The 26,060-nt window shown below is 38.3% G+C and overlaps 1 protein-coding gene across 2 annotated transcripts in view; it reads right to left on the minus strand.

Moving 5' to 3' along the window:
* The window catches only part of IARS1 (isoleucyl-tRNA synthetase 1), a 112,320-nt gene that overhangs the window by 66,365 nt on the left and 19,895 nt on the right, over positions 1-26,060 (minus strand). For both annotated transcript variants that reach the window (XM_040592501.1, XM_040592502.1), the window contains exons 7-14: positions 23,384-23,501; positions 20,522-20,669; positions 18,557-18,644; positions 14,711-14,771; positions 12,572-12,667; positions 7,587-7,709; positions 6,058-6,149; positions 982-1,080 (exon numbers count right to left, since the gene is read on the minus strand). In XM_040592501.1, coding sequence (XP_040448435.1) covers positions 982-1,080; positions 6,058-6,149; positions 7,587-7,709; positions 12,572-12,667; positions 14,711-14,771; positions 18,557-18,644; positions 20,522-20,669; positions 23,384-23,501 — 825 coding nt within the window. The remainder of the gene's footprint in view (positions 1-981; positions 1,081-6,057; positions 6,150-7,586; positions 7,710-12,571; positions 12,668-14,710; positions 14,772-18,556; positions 18,645-20,521; positions 20,670-23,383; positions 23,502-26,060) is intronic.

Consider the following 26,060-nt stretch of genomic DNA (forward strand, 5'->3'; position numbering starts at 1 on the left):
CTGACCCCCAAAACGGCTACCATCACCAATGGTTCCCTCTTACTCCTAATTTAATAGTATAGTTAAATTATCTAGAACTTGTTTGTTGTTTTCTACATAAATTTCATACAAATATTTTTTACATTCCCTATATACATATAAAGATTTAAATTTTTTTGTTTATTTTTTTGTATTTAATTTTTTTGATTTAAACCTCTGAAACTGTTTAATTCCAACTAATACACAAGCAAGGGCAGCTGGGTTAGGCGGTTTTGTGGGGGGTTGGGTGGAGCGGTTGGCTTCAAATGCACCTATGACAAAGTAACCAACCATATCTGTAATAACCAGATTAAAAAAAAAAACCCTATCATCTAAAAATTAATTTAATTTGAAACAATATATACCCAGAGTTTAGCTGCCTAAATTCCTCTCTCCAGGGGACCCTTTTGGAAGGCTTAACTGTGCGCTTCCATGCTTCTGCAGGTTGATTTTCCTTTGCAGTTTCTCTCATGTCTAACTGCTTAGGGTTGTAAAACATGACCTGAGGATACTTTTAATGATCCTGTAATGCTTTTCACTGCAAATTATTAGTAGGTATTTAACCTTACTTACACCCAAAAATATATTTCTCACTGGATTTTACACAAGCAAAGAATCCCTTTCTCAAGACAAGAAAAGAGCAGTGTGCAAACATGTTCAAGCACCAGGTTTGATAGGCAACGAAGCAGGTTTTATCTATTGATGTCAGGAAGAACTATTCCATTGCTCTACCAGTTTGAGGCACATTTGTGAAACCTGAGATAAAGCAATTTTTAAAACTGGTTACCAGTTCCCTTCCAGCAATATTGGCTCAGAAAACCAGGGTGGAAATACGAAGTTAAGTTAGGACACCAACAGTGAAACAGCTTTGTAGAGTTCCAGCAAGTGCATGCGGCCACACACGCCTTCTACACACCCAATTCCAGGCAAAGAAAAAAAAAAAATATATGCAGGAGACATTACCAGTAGCATTGGGCATTATTCTCCAGTAGCTTCTCCACCATGTGCTCCACTCTTACAAACCAGCTTGGCACAGCTTTGTATATCAATGGGGTATCTGACCTGTAGAGGGAAGGTGATGGGGAAGGGAGCAAAATAAACAAAAGCATCTTCAGTACTGTATAATTTATAAAGCAGTCTTTAAATTCTATTTTTGTACATGATAGTCCCTCTTCCACAGACTGAATTCATTGTTCCTGAAACATTATCACAGTTACAAAGGCTGGGGTTTGGTTGTTTAGTTGTTTTTTTTAAACTACACAAACTGCTACACTTACGTGAGCTACTATTTTAAAATCAAATCCTAAAAAAAAATTTTATAAGCATTCAAATGTAGCAGTTAAAGGAAATTGTATAGCAAGAGAAATCATGAGAACGTTCAAACAATACCTGAATTTCAAATTTATGTGCCTACACAGTACAGTGATACGAACTTCAGGAACTATTAAAGTGAGTCATATTTAAGTCTTCCACATGAGCTCATTCTGTATCTTTTTTATGTGTATATCATCCTGAAAACATTATGTTATGGTTTTGCTGTTTGCATTTAAAAGAATAATAATAATCAAAGATGAAGTAGCAGTAGCCAGGGTTAACTAGGAGAATGTCCCAATTCCAGGAAGAGAAGGAAAGAAAGAGATCCAGATAAGCTTATAAAAATAAGTTATAAAGACATCTTAATATGTTCCTTACTTCAATATTCAATGAAACAAAACCTGTATGAGATGGAAGGAGTTTCAGAACTTGGCATTACTTAGAAATGGTAACACTACAGAGCACGGTGTACAGACTGATGAATTCCCTCAAGTGCTTAGTAAAATTAGCATCTCCAAGTATCTGACTGCATTGTGTCTCAACCCGGCCTCTTACTTGTCAGTTCCATAATACAGCTGCTTAAGGTCCTGACAGACTGTTCAAGTAGCATAGATCCTTCTAAAGGATCCAGTGATCAATCAGTGGGTAAAAGTCATTATAGGAGCATTCAGGCATTTCTAATCTTTCACATCCATCCCACTACTCCAAACTGGAAAAGGAGACTGAGCTCTGCGGTTTGGAATCCATGGGTACAGAGAAGCTTCAACAGCACTGGGACAAGAAACTCATTCTCCCTTAGTATCAATTGAGCTCACAAAATGTTTGTTAAAAAACTACTTTTGTCTAAGTCATTTTGCCTCAAAACTTGGAAATTCACTTGCTCAGCCATAATTCAAAAGCAAAGACCCTGAGAAACTAGTGCTATCTCCTACATGCAGTTATTACTCTAAGCAACCCATCTGAAAAGCTTAATTCATTTTACTTATACCTATAGCAAGGACTCATTTGAAATGCACAAACTACTGCAGATGATGTAAATTAAAATTGCTACTGTGGAAGTACTTCCTAAACATACACCTGCCTGACCAGCAGAAGAAAAGAAAACCCACAGCCAAGGTTGTTCAAACCTTAAAAACTGCATTCACGTTGCATAAAGCCCAATAATAAAAAACACATAACTTCTCTTACTACTGTACTTTGAAAGATATTTCCTTTTAACAATAACCTAAATGGTTCAACCTTATATTTTAATAGTTAAAGAACCTATAACCTTACAGGAAATGTAAGAAGTCGAAGTAATAATAATGTAGTAGTGTTCTAGCTATTAAATGCAAACATGCTAAGCTAGGATGTTCTGCTTCTCAAATTTAAGTCCCAACGCCTAGAAAAAGGAACAGTTCAGTTAACTCCTCACACAGCAGCAAGATCACAGTAGAAAAAGCATTCTGCAAGCAACAAAGTACTCTCCAGAAGTATTCTGGTTTCACTGAGCATCTTGCTTCAGATGCACTGAGGAGTGATGCATTGCCATCACATATAAGATCCTGAGTTACTCGAAACAAGAAAAATAAAACATGATAATAACCAGTTTCCCACATAGTCTTAATACTGGAAAAAGAATGCTGGGACAATAAAGTGGTACCTAACTTCTATCAGGAAGAAGCAGGTGACCGATGGGGCTGACTAAAGACAAGCTTTAGGGCAAAAGCAGCTTCAGACACAAAGGATCTACAAAAAAGGAGACAAGCAGATGAAGGTGTAACCATTCCCCAGACTTTCAACATAACACTGTCTGTAATACTCAAGGACCATTCCAAATCACCTACAGAGCACTGCTCCCACCTACGTGAAGGCAGTACGAAAGGGGAGGTGGCACAATTCCCCTGAACATTTTCTTTCTTCTAGCTGTACTGCCAAGCAGTGCCTCAGCAGGAGACAAGAAAAGAATAACCTGAAAATCTGCCCCATTGGTGACATCTTAAACATTTCTGCCCCTCGTTTCCTCAACCTTCTCACCAGTCACCAGATTCAATTCTTTGCTGTAGAATCAATGAGAAATGCCTATTGCTGGGTTGTGTTTTCTATCAATACAAGGGAAAAATCATCCAGATCCTTAAATCAGAGACTGATGCTTACAAAATTCCTGCCTAAACATTCCTCTCTGCCTCAACTGCATAATGTTTTGTTCCCCTTACAAATACGTCCTTTAGAATTGCATCAGAGGAATCACAGCACCTGAGCAAATGCCTGTTCCTTTGTTGTGCCACAGTATTAGCATTCTCTGAAATACAATCTTTATACTTGAAAAGATAAAGATTGGAAATATCATTCTCTGTGGACACTACACACTCCCAATAACTTTCTCATACCTGTTTTGGACTGCACAGCTGTTTAAAACAAGTTATTGTGATCTTATTCCCATTCCATTTTCTTGTAATTTAGGAAACAAATGATAGATAACTCACTACGTGCTACTAAAGACGCTTCTTGACTTGCTTTTACTGGCTTGAAAAAGACAAAGCGTTCTATCTGTCCATGACAGAGCTTCCCGTTCTCAATAGCATGGCGTGCAGTAGCCTTGATGGCCATTTCAGCTGGCACCCTACCTACTTTTGCTTTTTCTGTTGTTAAACTGCTACTCAGACTGTACTGACTCTCAAGATCTCACATATACATAAAGCAGTTTTGATCAATGATCTCCACCTTCCTCAATTCCAGTGAAGGGGAATTTTAACAGGAAACTACCTACCGTATACTTACCAAGTTGTTACTGTTTTCCTCAGATTTTAAAGTTTAGTTGACAGAAGATTACTATTTATCAAAACAGTAAGAAAGTGTGGAGAAGGACCCTAATTTGATATGTGAAAAGACAGAAAATATCTCAACATCCTGAGGATTCAACAATTGCCTGGTTTCTGGGGAAAGCATGAACAATAGCACATTAAGTAGAAGAGTCTGACTTCAAAGTTTTCTTACATTAATCAAAATAACTTGTAACTGTGTTTGAAGTTAAGAACTACTCTTCTACTTTTAGCATATTCCAATTATGGCTTGATTTGTGATGGCAGTGAAATGAGCTTTCCAAGTGGAATCCATTGTTCCGTTCTTCCCACCAGATAATTTGCTGCTAGGTGCTGCTTGCAACTTATCATCAATCAACAAAAATGTCAACAGCGTGGCAGGATTAAGCATGCTGTACAGAATCAGCATTTCTGCATTAGTGGTTTGTCTCCGAAGGCCACGACTGTACATCTGAATTGCTACAGAAGAAAAACACAAGCGTCGCTTTGGTTTTGGGCTGCCATTTTTCAAAAACTGCCCCAAATAATGAAGGATGTAAAACTTGAAGAGTAATTCTCCTTCTTCCTCCAGGTAACTGTTAGAAACAAACCAATCATGCTATTCAAGAGCAACTAAAGGTTATTCTTGCTATAGATCAAAGACAAACGCACACTGCTAAAACACTTCACCTAGTAGCATTAAAGCTAGACAGAGAGAAAAGCTTTTATCCCATTTATTGTAGTACAGGTGCTGTATGCATCAGATAAGACTTAAAATGTTCAAGTTATTTCAGATATGAAATTAGGTATTTTTAGATGTGTCTTTAATAAAAGAGTTTAATACAATATTCCTACTAAAAGATCACTGGTGTCTTTTTTAAAATATGACAATGTTCAGTAGGTTCCCTTCCCCCCCCCCCCCCCCCCCCCAGTTTTGCAAAAGCAATTTTATACATTTAAAACCAAAGACGACACTAATAAAAACATGCCTTATTTCTAGGTTGAATTTTCCTAGCCTGTATTTCTCATACCTAAAACTTTGTACGTTAGTTTACTATATTGAAGGCCCACGGAGACTTGCACATGGAGTCTTCCTTCAGCCTCTGCAGAATTCCCAGTCTGACAACGAAGACACATGACAGGCCACTGTGCTGAACCACCCGACATTCCACAGCTAATCTTGCATTTCTAGTTGGCAAAGCCAAACATTTCTAAGTAGTTCCCACAGATATTATCTATATGTCAACCGCTATTTCTCATCATAGACATAACTGTTGTTCAGGAATGACAGAGCAGAAAAAACAGATTAATATATTACACTTACTACCCACTGCAATGGATAAATGCTGATTTTGATTTTAATCAACAATACAGACATTTCCACATTATAAGCAACTGAGCTCTACCAGACTTGGAAGAAGAAATTTTACAAGATTAAAAAGAAGTACCTACAATAACAGCTATAATATAGCCATTTTACCCAAAACATGGAAAGTTTGAACACAAACATTTAAAGATATTCTGTGATACACTTATTTGGGTACAAAGGGTACCAAAATACCCTCCTCTACCACTCCGTCCTGCGCTGCATAGAAAATAAGCTTTTTTAAGACTACTTATAGCCATCTTCAAAAGGTAGTTATAGCAGTACTACATGCAATACTGAAGAATGAGAAATGCAAACTACAAAAACACACCCATAAAATCATAATAGAAAAAACTTTCAGTACTACACGAATTCATCAGATTTATGGCAAAGAAATTCAGTTTACTTGATTACTTCACCAAAATTGGAGCCATCCTAATTCAACAATCTTGATTCCTGCTACTTTCAGTCTTGATTAAAAAATTAAGTAGGTCAAAGGAATGGAGAAAATGAGACAAATCTGAAGAACTACTCAGTTAGAGCCCTCAACCTTAAAGCCATATGCACTTCTCTGCTTACCTCCAGCAGAAAGGATAGCTGTGCTTAAAACTACTGCTGTGAACCAGTCTGCCTTTCTCTTTCAGTAATTTAATGATGTTCTTATCTGCATCCTAAAAAGACAGAACAAAATATTTTCCTTGGAATACAAATTTCACTATTTCAGTAAGCTACTACAGGATTTGTCTCCAATACCCAAGTTAAGAAAACCCCTACAAATAATCCAGTATTTACACACACAAATCCAAAAAGCTTCTAAACAATTTATGCATTTACTGCAGAGGCACCTTAAAACACTAAAATTGTAAAGTTATTTGCTCTCCAAATTCTAGTATATAGCATCAGTCCTTTTTTTGCCCTTCACTCTTGTTTCCCCACACACACAACTGTGCACAAAAATCAATTTTTCTGTAGCACATATACAAGCCAGAACACATTATTTAATATCTTAAATCTTTCATTGAGTTTTCTGATTTTGTGGCAGGAAATCACATAGTGCTTCTCACCTAATATTTAGACTTCACTACAACACATTTCTCCAACGTGACTACAGTTAGAGAAGTTGAAGCATCTCTTGTAATACCTTACTAACCAAACAGGACTTACATTCTAGACTGGAAGTGAAAATTGCATATTAATAAGCAAAGGCATCTTACTGTACAAACAAGTGTAACATCACATTCAAAAGGAAAAAAAAATACTAAGATTTATGATAAAACAGTATTAATCAGCTAAGAATTCAGCATCGTAAGAGTCTCTTCCAACAGTCTTAAGTTCAGATTCCTACCAGCAAGAAGCTAAAAGTAGCCTCCAGCGTTCTCTTATTTGCTTTAATATATAGCAGAAAGCTATGATAGCTGTTTGAGTTCAAATATAACACAAGATTTTTAAGTCTCTCAAGTAAATTGTGTTTACAGGAACATCCTTTGCTATCAAACTGAAGCAGCAAGAAACAGCAAACCCAATTTGGTTTCTTAGCGCAGAGAATTGAAGAGTCACTCCTTTCTATGGATTTGTGACTGTAGCAATCTGGAGTTCCTGTGGGTTCCTTTTACATGGATTCTCTTGCATCTACTGGCAAGTAAATTCCCACTGTAACACCACACAAGTGGGGAAAATGACTGGATAGTTCTCCTCTAACAAGTCATGTTACACTAACCGGCTGGTGTAATCTTAACAAAAACACCTGTGAATTCAGAAGTCATCCAGAGGTAAGGGAAGCCTCTGCACACTCGCCTAGAGACTGCACACATAGCATTGCCTCGAGAAACACGGAAAAAGTGAGACACTTTCTGCAGTAGATGCAAACAGGGGATACTCCTCTTTCACTATGAGATACACAGGATTACTTACATTTCAAATTCTCTATTTTTCAGCTACTGTAATAAACAATTGCAACATTGTTGCAAAAATTAAAACACATTTTGGTTTTTCCAGATACCAAAGACACATCAAACACAAAGCCACTTAAGGGAAGAAGAGAACATTTCTACCATGTCTAAAATTTATGTTGAATGAAGTAGTAATTTACTTTCTCCAAGGCCACTAACCTTCACATACTGTCCAGCAAAGTCAGTCACTTCTGCTGTGAAGCAGCCTGACGCATCAACAGGACAAATGGGCACAGAATCTTTCTGAATGATATTAAAATCCATGCAGACTCTGTAATCATCCTATAAAAGAGACAAGCACCAAGTTATAGAAATACTGAATACTGGATAAAGTATCCAACCCTGGAAGAAGAAAATAAATATTAAATAGAAAACGTGATGACTGGACAAGAATAGCGAAATAGTTGGCATTCATTAATCCCAAACATGTATAGGAAAACAGGTATTTTACAGGATTGTAGTTATATTGATCAGAGAAATGATGATTTCTTCAGAATATGTTTTCTCTCACCTAGTAAAGGGGATATGTGCATGTGCTTCTGTGCACATACATACAAATACATATATACACACACATACATACACACAGTCAACAGCTTCAGGCTACTACTGCACAGTGAAGGAACCAACTATGTCATGCTCTTGTGCCCATCAGACTTGTGCCTGTTTAGCACACAAGCCTGCATGGCATTTTTCAGAAAGCAGGTTGTTTTAATCAATCTGATTCTGGAACTCCACATAAGAAATCCCATTTTCTGAATGTCTTAATGATCCAAAGTCTTTAAATCTGTATTTCTCAATCTTCGTTGGCCTGTAGGCAATGCTACTGACCAAGAACTACACATGGACAACATCACAGGTTATTTTCCTGGCCAGTCTCCATTTAAATTTTTAATTTCCTGTAGCAGTAAGAAAAATAAAAAAACTACTAAGAAAAAGGTCACTTCAGACTTTCCTGAACATAACTACACAACGATAGTATGTTAGAAAAGATAAAAACAAAATTATTAGGGGAATAGAAAAGTTCAGATTTTAATTTCAAGCCTGAAGTCAAAGGCAGTCCGTATTTTAACCAATTACCATTCCAGATCACCCACTTTCTCGCCCTAAGGCAAGGGAACATTATTGGGGGTGGGAGGGGATGGGAGAGGATGGGAGAAGGGGACCAGCTGCAGATCAGCACTCTTGGTGCATTCACAAGGTCACTTCATTTTCCTCAAAGCATGAGGAAAACGGCCCCATCTAAGCCTGCATCAAGTCAGGTTCGTTTTTGAGTCAGAGGCTCCTGTACCACTGCTGACAAGAGAGGGGAAAATGCCGACTTCAGGGACAAAAACTCCAGTTGTGTGTGAAACAGATCCTGCGGTGACCCTGCCTGCCGCAACAGGCCACAGCTGAACTTCGACCCCCCTCCATGTTTAGAGCTCCTCTGCATTCTGTAAAATGCAGCTGCTGCTTCATAGGAGTTGCGCTCTAAAGCCAATTGTCCACCTTGATCAAGGAGACCCCCTGCAGAAGCAAGCATGTAAAACAGGCATTAAATAAGCAAGTGCTCCATAGCTAGCTGAATTCTCCTTTCCTAAATATAATCAGCGCAGGCATGCCAACTCTGGAGTGACAAAGCAGCGTCTCCAGATCCTTTCTGTTGTCCTCATCCTGTACTTCCAGCCCTTCCCATTAGTTCACATAGTCACCAGCTCCCTCAAGCCAGATGTGGCAGGTTTTGCCCGTTGATCCATAGTACACTTTAGAATAATGAAACTCATCCACAGCAGTAGCTAAGTTGGCTACGTCACGTACCAAGGCATTACATGAAGAAATGAAAAACCACTTCAGCTATAGCTCTCATTTACTCCAGACAACAGTCTCTCTCCACTCTCCAGCAGCTGCGGACAGCCACCACAAGCTTCAGTCAATAGATTAACTGAGATAAGCCCATTCTCGGCTGACCTTTCATCAGCTATTATTGCTGAGATACCGCAAGCAGACCGCAGTGTTTAAAATGTAGGCCAGATGACAGAACTAACGTCAACCCTGATTTGGCAGTGAATTGTAAAAGGCTTTGAAGAAGCAGCCAGCAAGAACTACAAAGCTTGGCACGCTCACAACCTAGCTAAAACATAATAACAAACCTTCCACTTCGCAGGGCCTAGGTCAAGAGGTGGTTCAGTTCGATTTGTATCGCTGATGCAGCCAATAACATATAAAGGGCTTTGCTATTTTGGTTTTCTACAGTTAGTTCCTGTCTTTTGAAGAACTCAAACTTGAATGTGAAATCTTTCCAGGCTGACCTGCCATTTGATTTAATGAAGATTTGCTCCAGTAACCACAACCCAAGAAGATATTCAGGCACATACAGAAATGCACAAACGCTAAGCTCCACTGGAAAGCTAAGACAAATTCCAATTCTTTCCAGGATATAAGTCATAGCATTCACTTCTGTACCTCTGCCACAATTAAGTCTCTCAAGAGATTAAAAATAAAAGTTGTAATGCAGAAAACTAATAAAGCAGAAGCTATTAAACAGCTCGCTGATGAGAACTCAAAGCTTTTCTATCTCGAATTGGAGAAAAAAAAAAACAAAACCAAACCCAAAAACAAAACAAAAACACAGAAGTCAAAAGGTTCAACTTAAGCACCTCTTAACAAAAATCAAGCATCTTTTCAGTAAAATGCAAAAGTAAAGTGCAACACTAACAGACTTATGAAATGTCTGTGACAGTCTATGCAGGCACTCGAAGTATAGAGCTTCTCTGCAAATTAGTATGTCACTAAAGCTTTTTAAATTGACTGTAGATACATCTACATATGATGAAATGCCCCAGCAGATGACTTTTAGTGTCATGTTAATCTGGAGGTACTGTGAGTTTATGCAGTTTTTAATACAGGTCTGCCTTGTTCTGTGGGCTTTAGTTTTGATGTCTTTTGAACTGAAATAGAAGAGTGCTCTGATATTGTGGGGCAGCTTGTATTTCGCAAAGGTATCACAGAGGACAATAAAACCACATATCCTGGAACTAAATCAAGGTCAATTCTTACTTTAAATTCTGTCGGAGAGGGATACATTTCTAAGCTATCAACAATACCAAATATGTATCAGTAAGTAGGATGATACAAAAAGCTTACTTTCTAACCCTGTTTATCAAAGGGTATTGAGGGGAAGGGATACAGACAAGATACAATGCTTCCTGTGAAGGACTGTGCTCTGTTTCTTCTACTGACTCTTGCCTCCTGCTCCATTTATCCATTTCCTTTCCACCTTCAATACAACAGTAAATGAAGTAGCAGAGACCCAACTAATTAGGAAGACAGTCCTGTCTATAGTCCTGAGTTATCTCCCTTCTTTCATCTAAGCTTGTCTGAAGGCAAACATCTAATGCCAACACATCTAACACCCAGTGTTCTATACAGAGCCTGCTGTACAATGATGAATTCCTGAACCTAAACCAGAACCCTTTGTGAGACTTTGTAAGCAAAAAGTATCAGTGGGCTGTTCAAAACTGAACTACAAGCACGCCAAAAAGAAAAAGGTAACAGCATTAAGTGCAACACATACTATGCAATCTTCTAAAGGCAGCACAGCCAGTTGACACAGGTCTATGCATTATGAAGTCAAGCTCCTCCTTCCCTAATGAGCACAGTTTTGTTTGTGATGTTAGTGTACTTTTTCCTCACAAATATTTTATGCATTTTTTTCTTTGCAATGCATTTAACCAGTACCCTCATGTTCTTAAAAAAACGGGTTTAAAGATAATTGCTGACTTGCCAGGAAAGAGAGAGAGACAAAAGGATCGTTTTTGCTCTGTATCTACACAAATGTCTTTGGGCTTATAATAAAATCAAATAAGAGAGGAAGGATCATCCTTGATCTAACTGGCCAGCCAGGCTTTCCAACAAACTGTTTCCAACAATTAAACTGTACTGTGCAAACAGACAACAAAACAACGCAGCAGCCAAAGAGGAGCTCTGGAAGAAACTTCCCCATTAGCAGCCTATTCCCTTCCTTTACTCCATTTCCTAGAGCAGAAGCTCCTGACTCAAAACCTGACTGCTCTTTCACCTCTCAGTCATGTCCTTGTAAGATGTAACCACAGGGGAGTGTCTGAGGTGCTACAGATTGACAGGATTTAGACTCCTTGAGACACTTTACCAGTTACAAGGAATTTCTTTATTAACTAATAACATACAGCCCACTCTAAATTTCTTTATTTGCAGCTGTGTTAAGCTGGGACGTCTTTTCATATCAATGTTCATCTTGACAAGGGAAACACCACCACAATGGATGCACTCTTCAGAAAAATACAGGGGAAAAGATAAAAGACAGAAAAGGATGGGATATTTCACATGAATACAAAGAGGCCTATTACTAATGCCAACAGTTTCTGGAAATTATGATAGGGCTTGTGGTCCAGGGATTGCTAATTGCTAGGCACTGGCAGCTCTATTTCAAGTTTTTTGAGGGCATTTTTGGATAATGGCTGAAGACAGGACACTATACAAAAAAAGACAATGAGTCTAAACTAGTGCATTTAATTCATGTGTCTAAAAACTGAAATGATTAAATCCATGAAAAATTATCTCTTTTAACCTTCCGAAGAATAGGCTGAGGGAAAGGACAATAAAGACAGAAGCAATGGAGTGCAACAAAATCCTTTCACACCATGGGATAAAGTCACAGTACAGAAGCAGTCAAAGCAGTTTTTTTTTCCTCTAAAATCCCAATGAGTAATGAAATTGAAACGTTGAAGAGGGGCAGTGAGCTGAGCAGAACTGCTGTTACAACCCAAAATCATCATTTAGCAAACCCGATTTTGACTGTCAGTGCAACCGATCATTTCTTCTTGAAGATGCAAACTCAAGACTCTGAGAAGAATTAAGATCAGTAACACTCAGAAGATACAGTGGCAACTTTACTTCACCACAACAATAACCAAATCAAGGGACACCTACAATCTCTACTCTAGCACACAATGGGCACCAGTGAGTGCAGGAACTCATTAGAGTACAATGTTACGCTGCTAATTACAAATGTAAGAATACAAATAGGAAACTAAACAGTCACCTCCACAGACAGTCCCCAGTAGCTGAAAAGCCAAGCAACACGTGGTAGAACAAAATTGTTACAAATTGTAGTTCATACTCACAGCACCAAAATAGGGAGCCTGATGTACAACACCTGTGCCTTCTTCCTCCCTCACGTAACTGTCTACCACCACAGCAAAGGCACCTTTATCTCTGCACTGTAACACAAAAATGTTTTTTCATACATATATGTATACATATATATATATAGCAAAACAGAATTCTTAAGAACATGGAAGAGCCGCTGGCCACCTGAGTAAAGAACTGCATAAAAAAAATAAATGACACATTAAAATGTGAAAATCCTAACACTATTTAGTCATTTCCCACAACTAAGATGCCCAGGCTGTATATTTCATTTAAACAGTGTCAAATGTGATTAAATCTAACACATCTCTAGAAATCCTCATAGTTAATTGCTCTTCACCACAGATTTTCATACAGTTCTGTGCTTAACAGACTAAAAATCAATACACTCCTACAAGTGAGGATACAACCACAAAAGCTACAGGGATTCTATATACATAAGCCTCCTTGCATTTTTGTATGTCCACTGCACTTCTAATTTTAAAAGAGTTTGCTTTTGCAGTCATGTATTTCCTTTACTTCCTCCAGAGAATGAGAAGGTGGTATCAAGCAAAAATATGTAACTATAATTAAAAAATACCAAATAATCCTCCACACTGTTTTTATTGGAAAATACAATGCTGTGTCCCTTAAAAATTTTAGTTTCTCTGGCAACCTGCCAAGGAGGTAAAATAATTTTAGCAGCAAAACAATTGCTTTCTTGAGAAGGCAAAACAATGGGAAAAAATACCACTCAGTGAAATGAGCTTTTCACTTCACTTTGGATTTTTGTACCCTTATGCCTATTTCCCATATACTTATTTCCACTCCGCACTTTCCCACAGAGTAGACTGATTCACTTAGAGGACTACAGCTGAGAAGGTACAGAAAAAGTGCGGCAAGAGAAAATCTCTCTAGTAGAATTCTAGTAGGAACAAAAAAAATTGCCAAGAAAAAAACCTGACAATTTTCAGTGTGTTCAATATGCAGATAATGAAAAATAATGTGTTATTTTCTATTCTTTTATATAAAAGTAGTAAAAAAAAATTACTGCAGTCACAGCTGAACCAAATATGGTACAAAATATTACATTTTGCTTGTTCTAAAGTGGACTCTTTTGAGGTAAGACATCCATTCTGAAAAAGAACAAAAAAAAACCCGCCACAGTAGACACCCATCTGCTCCTTAAACATATAGCAGGACTCAAATTTATCCATTCCAGACCTCTATACCTGCAGTTCCGTTTTTCAGGTTCAGGTACGTGTTTGACCTTTCTCTAGAGGTCGTGTTTGACCTTTCTCTAGAGGTTGTGTTTGACCTTTCTCTAGAGGTTGTGTTTGACCTTTCTCTAGAGGTCGTGCTTCCTCCAGAGGTTTTCTCACCTTTGCTGACTTCAGCACATGCTTCAGAACAGATGGTAGTCACAAATGACCAAATTCCTTCATGAGTTAACAGCTGCTTCTCCAGCAGCACTGTAATCCACTTGAACTCTTTGAAATATTTAATCAATTTTTATTCAGAATTCTTTAAAAATATATTTAAATACATTATTTTAAAATTATTTAAATATATAATTATATTCTCTACCACTTCTCTTATTGCTACATAGTACGTTACCATCTGTGGTGCTATTAACTACATTAGACTTATGCAGTGCTTAAATGCCACACAGGAAAACATCCATAAAAAAACCGATGTATCAGTAGTAGTTATTTTAGTAAAGGCTTTTAACCCTTAAATGAAAAACACTACATGTCTGTGACTGTTATCCACAAAGCCATTCCCCTGTGAACACAAAATCTGTGGGGTGTAACAGGCAGACAACCGAAGCACACCAGATGAAAAGCTGAGAGAATACTGCCCCTCTATTAACGCGTATCATAAGTTTCTCTGCAATCTGAAATCAAACTACTAATTATCACTGAATTCATATGCTGCAAGTAAAACAATGGGGAAAAAACAGAAAAAAGTCAACTTTGTTAAACAACCTTTTACCAGGATTCTGAAGTACTTTAATACAATGTGGAGTTTGTTTTTAGGACACTAGATTTTTATAATATAAACAAGGAATACTGAGAATGCTTGTTATTTTTTTACGTATACCCTGTATTAAACACCAAACTTGTTTGTCTTACCTGAATAAAATATTCAAAGAGTGGTTTATATTTCTTGCCTTTAAGAGTAATGCCAGGAAACCTGAGAAGAAGGATTTACATGAACACAAATTAACATCTTAAAAATTGCTTAGTCAGCTGGTAGGAATGCTATCTTTCCTTATTTTCTTTTTCCCCATCCCTAACAGAATTTGACTTCATAAAGTGAAGAAAGAAGTATTTTCTCAAGTCTGCTTCCCATTTCTACACCTCTTTGGCAATTTGAACTGGCACAAAAACCATAACATGACTGTTAGCAGAGATGCATTAAGACAAGGGGGACATTTGTACCTGATGGTCTTTCCATCAGGCAATCATTGTAAGTTAACGTAGGAAGTAAGCATTAATAACAATCTTTTTCTGGTAAAGCTGGATAAGAAGTATCTGGATAAAATGATTTCATTTTAATATTCATCACAGTAAAGCCCTATAGCTCAGCATCTTCAACAGAACTAAATAAGCACTGCTCCAAAACACCTGGAAGTTACATGCACAGAAGACTGTGATACAGGTATTGTAGTGTTTAAAGTATGGTTGACTCATTCCTTATTCTAGAACTAGGCATCCAGACTCTCCATGGGATCTCAGACAAAGATCCACAGCCAGGACTGACTGAGGAACCAACTCAGCCAGACAAGACGTGTAGGACAGAGCGCGAGCCGGTAGATCTGGCTCTCTTCAGACTTCTAACAACAGTTGACAGACTGCACTGAACTGTCCTGAAAGTGCTTAAATCATCCATTTCAGGAAAAAGTCTAATCTTTAGATGGGATCGTTCTCCGAGTGTGTCACAGCTGTGGTCTTTCCCTATACTTTTCTTGATCCACATCTTCCAAAATAACGGTCAAACAATAAAACGCTTGACTACTTCAAAGTGGGGAACTCTTCAAAGCTGTTTCATTGCCCAGAAAGGAACTGAAGCAGTATTTAATGCCAAGTTAAAGAGCATGACTCCTCAGCTCCGCATACGTAACATCCACTAAGAAAAGGGGAGATTTCTATTTTAAGCCACAGCTTTGCGGGTAGTTTATATTTTACATTACAAACAGCCTTAGGAATGTTTGAGGTGCTTAATGGGGATCAGATGAGGGAAAAGCATCCCAGTGCTCAGCCACACAGATGTGGGAATGCTCAGACACAGAACACTAAGCACTAGAACTGGCTTTTTTTATTAAAATAAGGGAGTAGTTACATTCTTATTATCACACGTCAGTGAAAGGTAAGGGATGCGGATCACATTCCTGATTTGCTCTTTTGAGATCTGAAATACTTGTATACAGTGCTGCCGTCTTGTGACCTAAGTTATGGTAATAACAGAACCTTTTAAAATCGCTATAGTAATCCTTCAGTCAAGGGATCAGAAAACTCTTTTTTGGATTCTCTAGAATCCAAAAAGAGACAACAGTGGAAGACAGCATGAAGAAATGAAGTGTTTAATATGCAAACAGACTGAAATTTAACAGAAGGGAGGGAAAAGCTCAATCTTTTCCTATCTACCATTGCTAAATAAAACAAGCCACTTGATGGCCTGAAGTGGGGTAATACGCCAAGCCCAAGCCACCTGTGCAAAGCAGCTGAAAGCGTTCTGATAATGACAGTAGCCATCTCATCAGTGAAACTAAGAAGTATTCCCATTTGCTCTCACACAAAAACCTACCATCTGCATCTGGGAGGAAAAGGGAGAGATCAGGTCTGAGGGAGGGTGGGAAGGCTCAGGAAGTCAGATGACTTCAGATAAACAAAATTTTCAGTAAGATCATTCCTTGACCTCAGCCTGCCACCTGGTATACAGCAAGTACCATTAATTTCTCCCCCAAGGACCTAACTGCCTGAGAATTTAAGTGAACTAAAGAAAGAAAAAAAGTTAAGAGTAGAAATGGGAAAGTTCATTTCCGTGAACTTATATACTCATAGAGTTAAATCTTTAAAAAAAAAAAAATCCATTCAACTGCCAGCTACTTCTTGTCTCACATTTCACATTTGAGCGAACAAATTTATTATGTAACATAAAAATTGGAGCATGACAAAAAAATCAGCTTAAGATGGTAGCACTAATATAGAAAGAAGAAAAATATACCACTCTGTGAGGAGAATAAAAATTGCTAGCAGCCTTCTAAGGCACAGAGAGGTAAAATAAAGAAAGAAATAACTAGATGAAAGACTAGGGAAAGGACAGGGGAGAGAATTAGAAACACAACTAGCAGGGCCACAAGCCATGACAACAGTTTTTAGACACAATGAAGAGGTTTTAAAAGACTGGAAAGGAACACAGCAGCTATACTTCAAGAGAGAAATGCAGTACTGATAGACCTAAAACTGGTCAGACCACCATTACAACCTGATTCAACAGGTTTTTAAAACTTACAATACAAATTTGTCAAACATAAGTCACACCAAGCCAAATTACCTCTGTTCAGACAGACTAACTAGCCCAGATCACAAGCAAGCAGATAGATTTAAGTCTTAATGTTAGTAGGACTTTTGACACTTTGGTATATCATTCTTATACACACAAATATTTTAACTGGGCGACTGTATGTTTACATGGATGCACAACCACCTCAAGAAAAAAAGTTATCATTAATTCAGTATCAGACTGAAAGGAAGTTTCCAGCGGTATCCTGGCAGAGACTATCGTAACACTGACGCTATGACTCTAAAGGAAGGGGAAAAAAATCTGGAGATCATAAGTTCTGTCAACCCTGAAGGATGAAAGCACTGAAAATCATATTTATAAATTAAGTACCAGCTTAAATTGCTACAGAGTAAGTGACAGATGAAGATAGTTCACTTGGGGAGTGGACAGAGGGGAAAAAAAAAAAAATCAATGCAGAAATACAAGATAAGAATTACTCAAGTGTCACAGTAAGAGGCATCAGAGTAGACAACATCTTAAGCAAACATTCCAGCTCTACATTCCCCTAATTCAATGACTATATGTAATTGTTTAGCTGAAACAAGATAGATCCTCCTTTTTTAAAATGTTTTTTACATGTAGAGCTTTTAGCTGCTTGGTAAAAAAAACCATAAAATAATTGATGCTAGTGAAGAAGGGTTGTTATTCTCACAAAAATTTCTAGTCTGATTTATCGAGCGAGGGATGGGGAGGGGGGGTTATGTTGTGTAGGGATTTATTTTTGTGTTTTGGGGTTGTTTGCTTGGGGTTTTACCCCCTGCACAGAACTGAATGAAGTGAGCAAATAAATATTTGCTGTATTTTACCTCTTTAACAGGTTGATGTTTTATACAAAAGATTTGAGAGAATCCAAGCTACATATTTTGTCTAAGACAACTACAGATTTTAATACCTGCATCCCTTATCCAGTCTAACTTATTTAATTCATATTTTTCCACTGAACCAAGATAAACAAGCAGTCTTCAGAAAGCGTTAACTTCCACTAACTACAGAACTTAGGTAGAACATCCTGCAGAAGCCATGTTTGATTGCTAAAGACAATGGTTTGGCTTTTACCTGTTTCCTTTTAAATATTTACATGATGTTTAGAACGTGTCCAGCATTTGGACAATCTCCAGGTTTTTTGAGACTTTTAAAGTAATGTCTTTCTAAGACGACACACAGAAAGGAAGGACTAAGGAAACTTTTTTCCACACCAAAATACAGTGATTCAAATAAACTTTTATTCTATTTGTAGCTTCCTGTACAAGACCAGTATGTGCTAGTAAATTTCAATCTCTTCAATAGATTTTTGCAGGATACACACATGCAGGGAAACCCATCTTTACACAAACCCAACTTTTTGAAACAGTTAACTTCTCACCTATAAAAATACTGGCAGTTAAGAAGTGTGTAATAATTTATGTACTTGCCTGTCAAGTATCTCATATTCACTGTCAGATTTGTACAGTGCTATCAGCCTAGATTCCATCAAAATGTAAATCTTTCCTGTGGCATTATCTAGAATATGAAATAAAACAAAAAGTTACATAAATCTCAATTTAATACCCTCATTTGCACCATTATGAAACCTTTCAATTTATGCAAGATGGTATCATATTAGCTATAAAACTGCCCAGAATCATCCTGCTGATCGATCACTAGTCTCCAGCTACTTCTTCCCCATACAGCCACTTAATAAACACTTGTCAAAAGTTTTAAATTTAAACAGGAATGACAGCATGAAACCACTGATTTTCAGTGTGGTTTTCTGTTCGAGAGGCAGAAACATCCTACCTTCTGTATTATCACTGTGCCAAAGAGAAGCAATTAAAAAGTCTCAGTATGTGTAACTGAAACAGAGGGAAACAATTGGAAAATGGACAATTGCTACACAAAATTAACATTATTAAGTTGACATTAGGGGTAATGATTGCATTTTATGCTGCCTTTCTGAGATGTACTACTGCAATCAATTTTATATTTGGATTTCCTTTAAAAGGAAATAAATAAAGTGAAATGGCATGAAGGAAACCCATTTGCTACCCCCAAACAACCCTGATCACTTTAGTGACAAATTTTATTCTGACTGCTACCCTACCAACCTAGTCAGGGTCACTATCCCACCAGCAGACTACAGGCCAAACACATTCAAACCCAATGACTCTGCATCTCAGGCAGGTGTAGGTGTTATTTCTGAAAGTACTCAAAAACTCTTTTTGAGATGACCAAATTTATGTTAAAACCTTTAAAGTCAAAACATATTTAGTTCTCTGTCAAAACCAAGAAAACTCAAGACACATGGAGTCCATTTGAAAGCTTCTGCAACTTTTCATGTTTAACATCACCTTAGGCACACATTAGATTCCCATGGTTATGTCGGAACTAGAAGTTATACCTTTGGCATTTTTTTTACTCCAGATCAAATACCATCATTAACTTGATTTTCTTTTTTTTCCTGTTTTGTTTTTTTTAAAACATACACTGAAAAGTCAGAAAAGGTGAGCAGTTTGGGGGAAACTGACAACAACAATGCAAGAAGTAGTTTCATCTAAATTCCTGCTTACTAATTTCTTTAAATTAAAAAAAAAAAAAAAAGAGGAGGGGTGGAGATGAAGATATGACTGCATTTCAAGGATAAAATAAAATCCTTTCCTAAGTTAAAAAGACAACACATCATTACATTGTTAACTGAAAAAAAAAATGGAACTACAAACCCTGGAAAACTACTTGAAGCAGTAATGAGAAAAGCAACAGCCTACATGGCTTAGGCACCCTACATGGTCTGTTGCATAAAACTCCTGCAACATTGGGTGCTCACATGAAAGATTACCATATAGTGCAACTTCTTTAGCCAGGCACAACCGACGCATGAGTAAGCCAAGGCACTTGGTCAAATGTACTGTGGCACTGGAAACCACAGCGCATACCTTGCCTTACATTTGAGCTAAAACACATACTCCAGTTGGGTTTAGACTAGCAGCTGACAGCTTGGGTCTGTTACGGGTTAAGAGTACAGACACCTTCAGCTACTGCAAGGCAGCTGTCACACAGCTGTAACTTGTTCTGAGTCTGAGCCCCAAGACAGGAGGGAAGAACAGCTGGGGACACCCAGCCACACTTCCCTGTCTGTCAAATAGTGTGACTAAGACGACAGATAAAACATTTGTTCTTGTTATTTTATCTATTGATATTTTTCAGGGAACAGACCTCAACAGCAGCCAGAAATCATCAGCCACATCGGAAGTAAGTCTCATGCTTCAAAATTACACCGCTCCAACCCCAGAAGAGTGCTATAAATGTAACATATTTTGTATAATAAACTGCTTAATAAGTTCGTATTCACAGGCACTAGAGAAAGAAGCGTCCATTATATATCCCCTTCAGTTAACACTTGCCTCTTAATTTTACATATTGCAACTCTGGATTGACGCAAAGGGCCAGATTGCTAGGCAAGGTCCAAGGAGTAGTGGTCCAAGCAACAAGTGAAACACTTGCATCTTCCTCCAGTGGGAAGCTCACAGTTACTGAAGGATCTTGAACGTCCTTAAAAACAAGCCAAAGGAAGGAAAGGGGTTACTGCATATATTAAGTGAGAAAATACAAAATATAAAGAGTAGCAGCTATTACTGCCATCCACCAAAACTTGTCTTGCAACTTGCCTGGTTCATCATTGTTATGGGAGAAGGTGAAAGCGGTAGCATAATGAAGTTTGGAGAGAACACCAGTCACAACTTTCCTCCATTATAGCAGTGCAAACTGTCAGTCTAACGAGACCATGGGGTTCAAAGTTCATATTAGCAGTGAGATTTTGGGAATTGGTTGCCAACACATCACAGATAGCAGTGTGTCAGTTCCCTCAGGTACCTCTTATAATCCCATTTTAGAAGTTTATAATCAAATCTCAACTGTCAAGAAAACAGCAGTTTCTCAGATACTGCTACACAAAGCCTTTCCCCACCATTTCCTCTACAATCGGGCAGCAGAAAGAATAGCCATCACTTAAGAAGATGCAATGTCTTATAAGAAGCTGTTGTCAATAAGGGGGCGGGGGGGGGAGGGTTGGGCTACTTAAAAACAAGAGTACATCAATACTGAAGAGTAAAAAAAAATGTCAGGAGACCTTTGTCAGCCACAGTCGAATGAGTCAAAAGAATCCTCTGGAAACAAGTTCTTCTTTCAGACAAGTACAATCCTATTCAGTCACTTTACTTTTCACATATTACAAAAAGCAGATTGAAAAAGCAAGTCTAATCTTGAAAACGTGAAATTTTCACTATTCATTTTAAATGCCAAACAAAAATGGGTGCCATGGGCACAAACCCTAAATACATTAATAGGTCCTATTAATAGGTCCTATCACCTCATCATCTTTAGTGCAAGGCGCTCTGGTCTCCATCCAACGTTATGGAACAGTTAACAGCGTCATGGGACAGAGGCAGCTATTTATATCTGAGCTAAGGGCTTCTCCAGAGGGAATTTTCTGTGAACATCTGGTGCAGCCAACAGTAAAACATAAATATTACATAACTCTCAAACCACGCTCAATACCAAGCAAAGATCGAGTTTTCCCTACAGTTCTGTCTCTACCAATTGTTAAACAACACTGCAGGCTATTCACTTTGTTTTCTGAAGCACTAAGTTGACCAGGTAGATAAAAACAACTGGCAAGTCATAAAATAATAGCATCCAGGCTGCCAACTAATGGCATTGTATAATGTTTTCTCTGTTCACAAAATTATGCCTGCTTTCATCTAAAGACAACGCTTCTTTAGTTAAGTGTAATACAATCTGCTGACATGGTTTACTCAAGTCTGCATTAGACACCTAACTCTGCTTCTAAACATGCTTCTTGTGTCCCGTTTCGCATGATTTGTGTCCCCATTCTCACAGGACTGATAAACAGAAGCCAAAGCCTGCTTTCCACAGTGAGAAAGCAAACAGCTGCCTCACACAGAGATGACTGCTCATGCCAAGAATAAACCTTGTCAGTTTGCAGACCCTCAACATTTCAGTCTTCAGAATACCACCTCTAGCAGACAAAGAATTTTTGTATGAAGTGGCAGAGCAGCAGACTCCACACAAACTCTACTAGTTCTAGGGTAAGAAGTAGCATCTAAATATTTCATTAAGGCTTGAGAAAAGAGCTTTGCTCTATGGAAAAGGGGCACACATACACACACCCAAAAAACCACAACCCAAAACAGTCTTTGTTCTAAAGAAAGCTCATTAATCTGAGCCTATATGAAATGTTAGTTAACAAGTATGAGGAAAGTAATTATGTCAGTTGTCAGTCACAAATATTGAGATCTCTTTGCAGGTCTTGCTTCCCTAAATCATACAACCTTTACTCTTCAGTGTGGTCGAAGACCCTTCAGCAACATTGAAAGTTCCAGTATCTGTGGACTGGACTGTACCACAAGGCTATTAAAACATCTGTTTTAAGAAGACTTTTTATAGGCAAGATGTAAAAAAGATCAGATGTACAATTTGTGCGAGCTTTCTACTGCAACAACGTAAGTGAAAGATTTACAATATAAGGATACCAAGGCCTGGGCGGGGATTAGAGAGGATACAAAACCTCTGTCCACAAACATGAAATAAATAGTGGGAAACTAGGACACAAATTCTGCCTTCACATATGCAAACATGAATTGCTGCAAATGAGAAACTGCACCTACTGTGTCTAGTCATTCATTTTTAAGGGAACATCTTATAAAGCATAGTATACCATGCATTATATTAAGTAAAACATTTCCTGGAATTTCTCAATCTAAATTAAAGGTTCTTAGAAGAAGAACTATCATCCTACTGCTTCACAACCAAACACAGCCTTTGACAATTCTTATTAATCCCCTCACAGTTTCACTTCTGCCAAGGACCTTCCTCTTCTCAGATCTGCGCAGCCAGGGACAGCCACGAGCTCTCCAAGCGTTTACCTTACAAACCCAACACAGTGCTATACTCATCTGGAGAGCCCAGAGAGGCAGTGAGAGTCATTTAGCAGAATAAAACTAAGAACGTACTCTATATACCTGTAAGTAGTAACCAAGAAGAACAGGGAAGACTGCCAAGATCAAGTGAGCCAAAGAAATAAAGCAAAATACAATAAAAACCTATTTATCTAAACTTTTACTATCAATTTGGAGTGTAATAATATGCTTATGTACCACTAAGCAAGAAATACTACAGCTTTCCAAATCCAAACTTAAGACAATAGAGGAATCTGCAACATATAACGTACATATATACTGACTTACCTTGTAATTCTGATGGGACTCAAAGTTTGACAGTGGGGTGTTGCAGGCCGTTGAAAAAGGCATGACCTTCACACCTCTGTATACCAGCCCTTTGTCATACAGTTGCTTGAAAACCCACCTGGAAGCAAACAAGAAACACTGAATAGCACTTATCACCACACTTGGTAAACCACCCCCAAAATGGGGTTCTGCTCTAGCTGGAGGGCCCTTCTGAATGACACCCTTTTTAATCAACCATCAACTAAAGATGGCATGTGCAAATCAAAGGCAAAACAAACGGATTGCAACTGTATTTCTGGCTGATTTTTAGCTTTAGCTGATTATACCAGCCTGGTTTTCCATGCAATGACTGCACAACACAAATACGTACTGCTAATTAATTGCTCTCAAATTTCTTGAGTACAAAGACCACCTGAAATGTGAACTATTAACAATGCTGAAATCAGTCGTAATTTAGAGAAAAGACATGTATTGAGGTGGCCGCTTCTTATCACACGATCTTAAGGATCTACTACAGCAACCAGTGCTGCAGAAGAGACACAGTTACAGGTCAGAGATACCTGCAGCCCATCCCAAGTAAATCCTAACTATCTGAAGAGCATTTTTCACAAGAGCACAGCTGAACATGCAAAGTAACAAATTCAGTTTTATGGCGATACCGTAAAGTCGGTCACAGAGAAAAACCCTCTGAGAACTGATCTGAAGTTTTAAAAGGCAGGCATTAATTATTACAGTACTGGGAGCACTGGCGAATGGTTCCTCCAAGCGTGCTCACCAAGTTACTCCAGGTACACATCACATACGGCAGAGTACCTGCACATTCACAGTGCATTACACTCTCGCTGTCATCCACATACAGGATTGGCTACAAGTTTCTCGCTTCTAATACAAACTCGTACGCATGCTCAGATAGCGCTACTGAAGTTTCTTACTAACTACTCATGCTCCCAAAGTGAGCGTTCGCCCTCTTTCGGGGCACGGGGGGGGAGGGGTGGCATTCGAGTTGGAGGTCGCCATCTCCCACTATTACAATTACCTTTGTCTTACTTTCAACTAATTTTCTGAGGACTGCAACACCTCATCAGCTTATATCCTCCGCCAGAACCTTTTCACTTGGAGACTTCTTTCTGCATAATTTATGTAAGTATTCTTATTATCTGTTCTTTGTTCCCCAAGACTGACTCCCTTGATAGAAGTCCTTTCATTCATCAGTTTTGACCACTTGAGATGGTGGACACTGGAGAGGACGAGTCATTTAACGATTTGAGAGGGTGGGTCAGCTTAATCGACAGCTTTGTTTAATGCCAGCAACCTTCCTTTAACAGAATACTTTGGCATAAATATCTACACGGTGCCATCTACACAGTGCCATCTATGGTCCCACAATTTACATAAATGGTCTCCTACGTTAGCTCATCTTACTCTAGACTCAGTTCCTGCCCAAGATCACAGTTTCACATTAAGCTTTAACTCTGTTTATGAAATCTTCAATATAGTCTGTAGCATATTTGGATCCTTACATTTTGAAATAATGAAGACAACACATAATATTATAATATGACAAAATGAGTCAAGGCTCAAGATGAACAGAAGCTGGAAGAGAAACATTCTTCACATAGCAACTCATCAAGTGTCCATGTGATGGACAAACCCCTATGTTTCTCTGTATCTGAATACTGCAGGGGTTACTAAAGGACTGTCAACATTTATCAGTTTATCAGGTCTCACTGACCTGCAGACGTAGCAGTACAGTCTGCAGGTTGGCTACCTTAAAAGTAAAGGCAGGAGAGGGCAAGCCTCAAATAATCATGCCAAATTCAACTCAAAAATCAGATTTTCTGGAGACTCTAGTAATTTCAAATTCCACATCCATGTTGTTAAATACTGCTGACTTTAGAAACTCCTTTACACAAACTATGTTTCCAAATCATCCTGATCACTTTTCTGGGTCCCTTTCCAGATAAATAGCTCATTGCTAAGCAACCAACCCCATCCTGGCAAGCAGCACTTTTTTCTGCAGGCTGTCATTTTGTGCTTGAGAATCTGGACGTGTATTTATGTCAGTGTCTTGCCTTCTATGTTTGAAATCACAATCTTCAACACAAAATACAAGTAGACTATTGCCCTGCTTTCTGTCTGCAGCGTGGAACAAGAACATAAAAAGATATGCACTGGCCTGCTGTCACAGAAGTCATACAGTATCTTAATCAGAATAATTTTTACCCTGCAGATTAGACAGAGAAAATACAGCCTGTCATACGAAGACGACATGCAGTCCACTCAGATTCACCCATGGTCCTCTAGTAAGAGTCCAAAATTTCCTGAGTGGTCGCTAACATCCGAAAAATTAAGTAATCTGAACTCTAAGATGGATAAAGCCCACGAGACCCTCAGCAGCATCAAGTTCTGCCACAGAGGAACCAAACCCAGAAGTCTTTCAGAACTGAGCACTCCAGCAAAGGCACCTTAGGTTACACACGTAACCCAGAAGTAACATTGTTGAAGTAGTAAATGTTATCCAGGGGCAAGTTGTGGCTGTCTGCCTGACCCCTAACCCAAGCCTGAAACATGACAGTCAGCGCATCTGGTTTACAGCGACAGTATCAACCTAACCTTGCAAAAATATAAATCAGTCTTTTTATAAAAAAAAATTGTGAATTTACTTTCATCAGCTTTC

The sequence above is a fragment of the Falco naumanni genome, chromosome 4, assembly GCF_017639655.2.
Source record: "Falco naumanni isolate bFalNau1 chromosome 4, bFalNau1.pat, whole genome shotgun sequence".
In the NCBI taxonomy this organism is placed as follows: Eukaryota; Metazoa; Chordata; class Aves; order Falconiformes; family Falconidae; genus Falco; species Falco naumanni.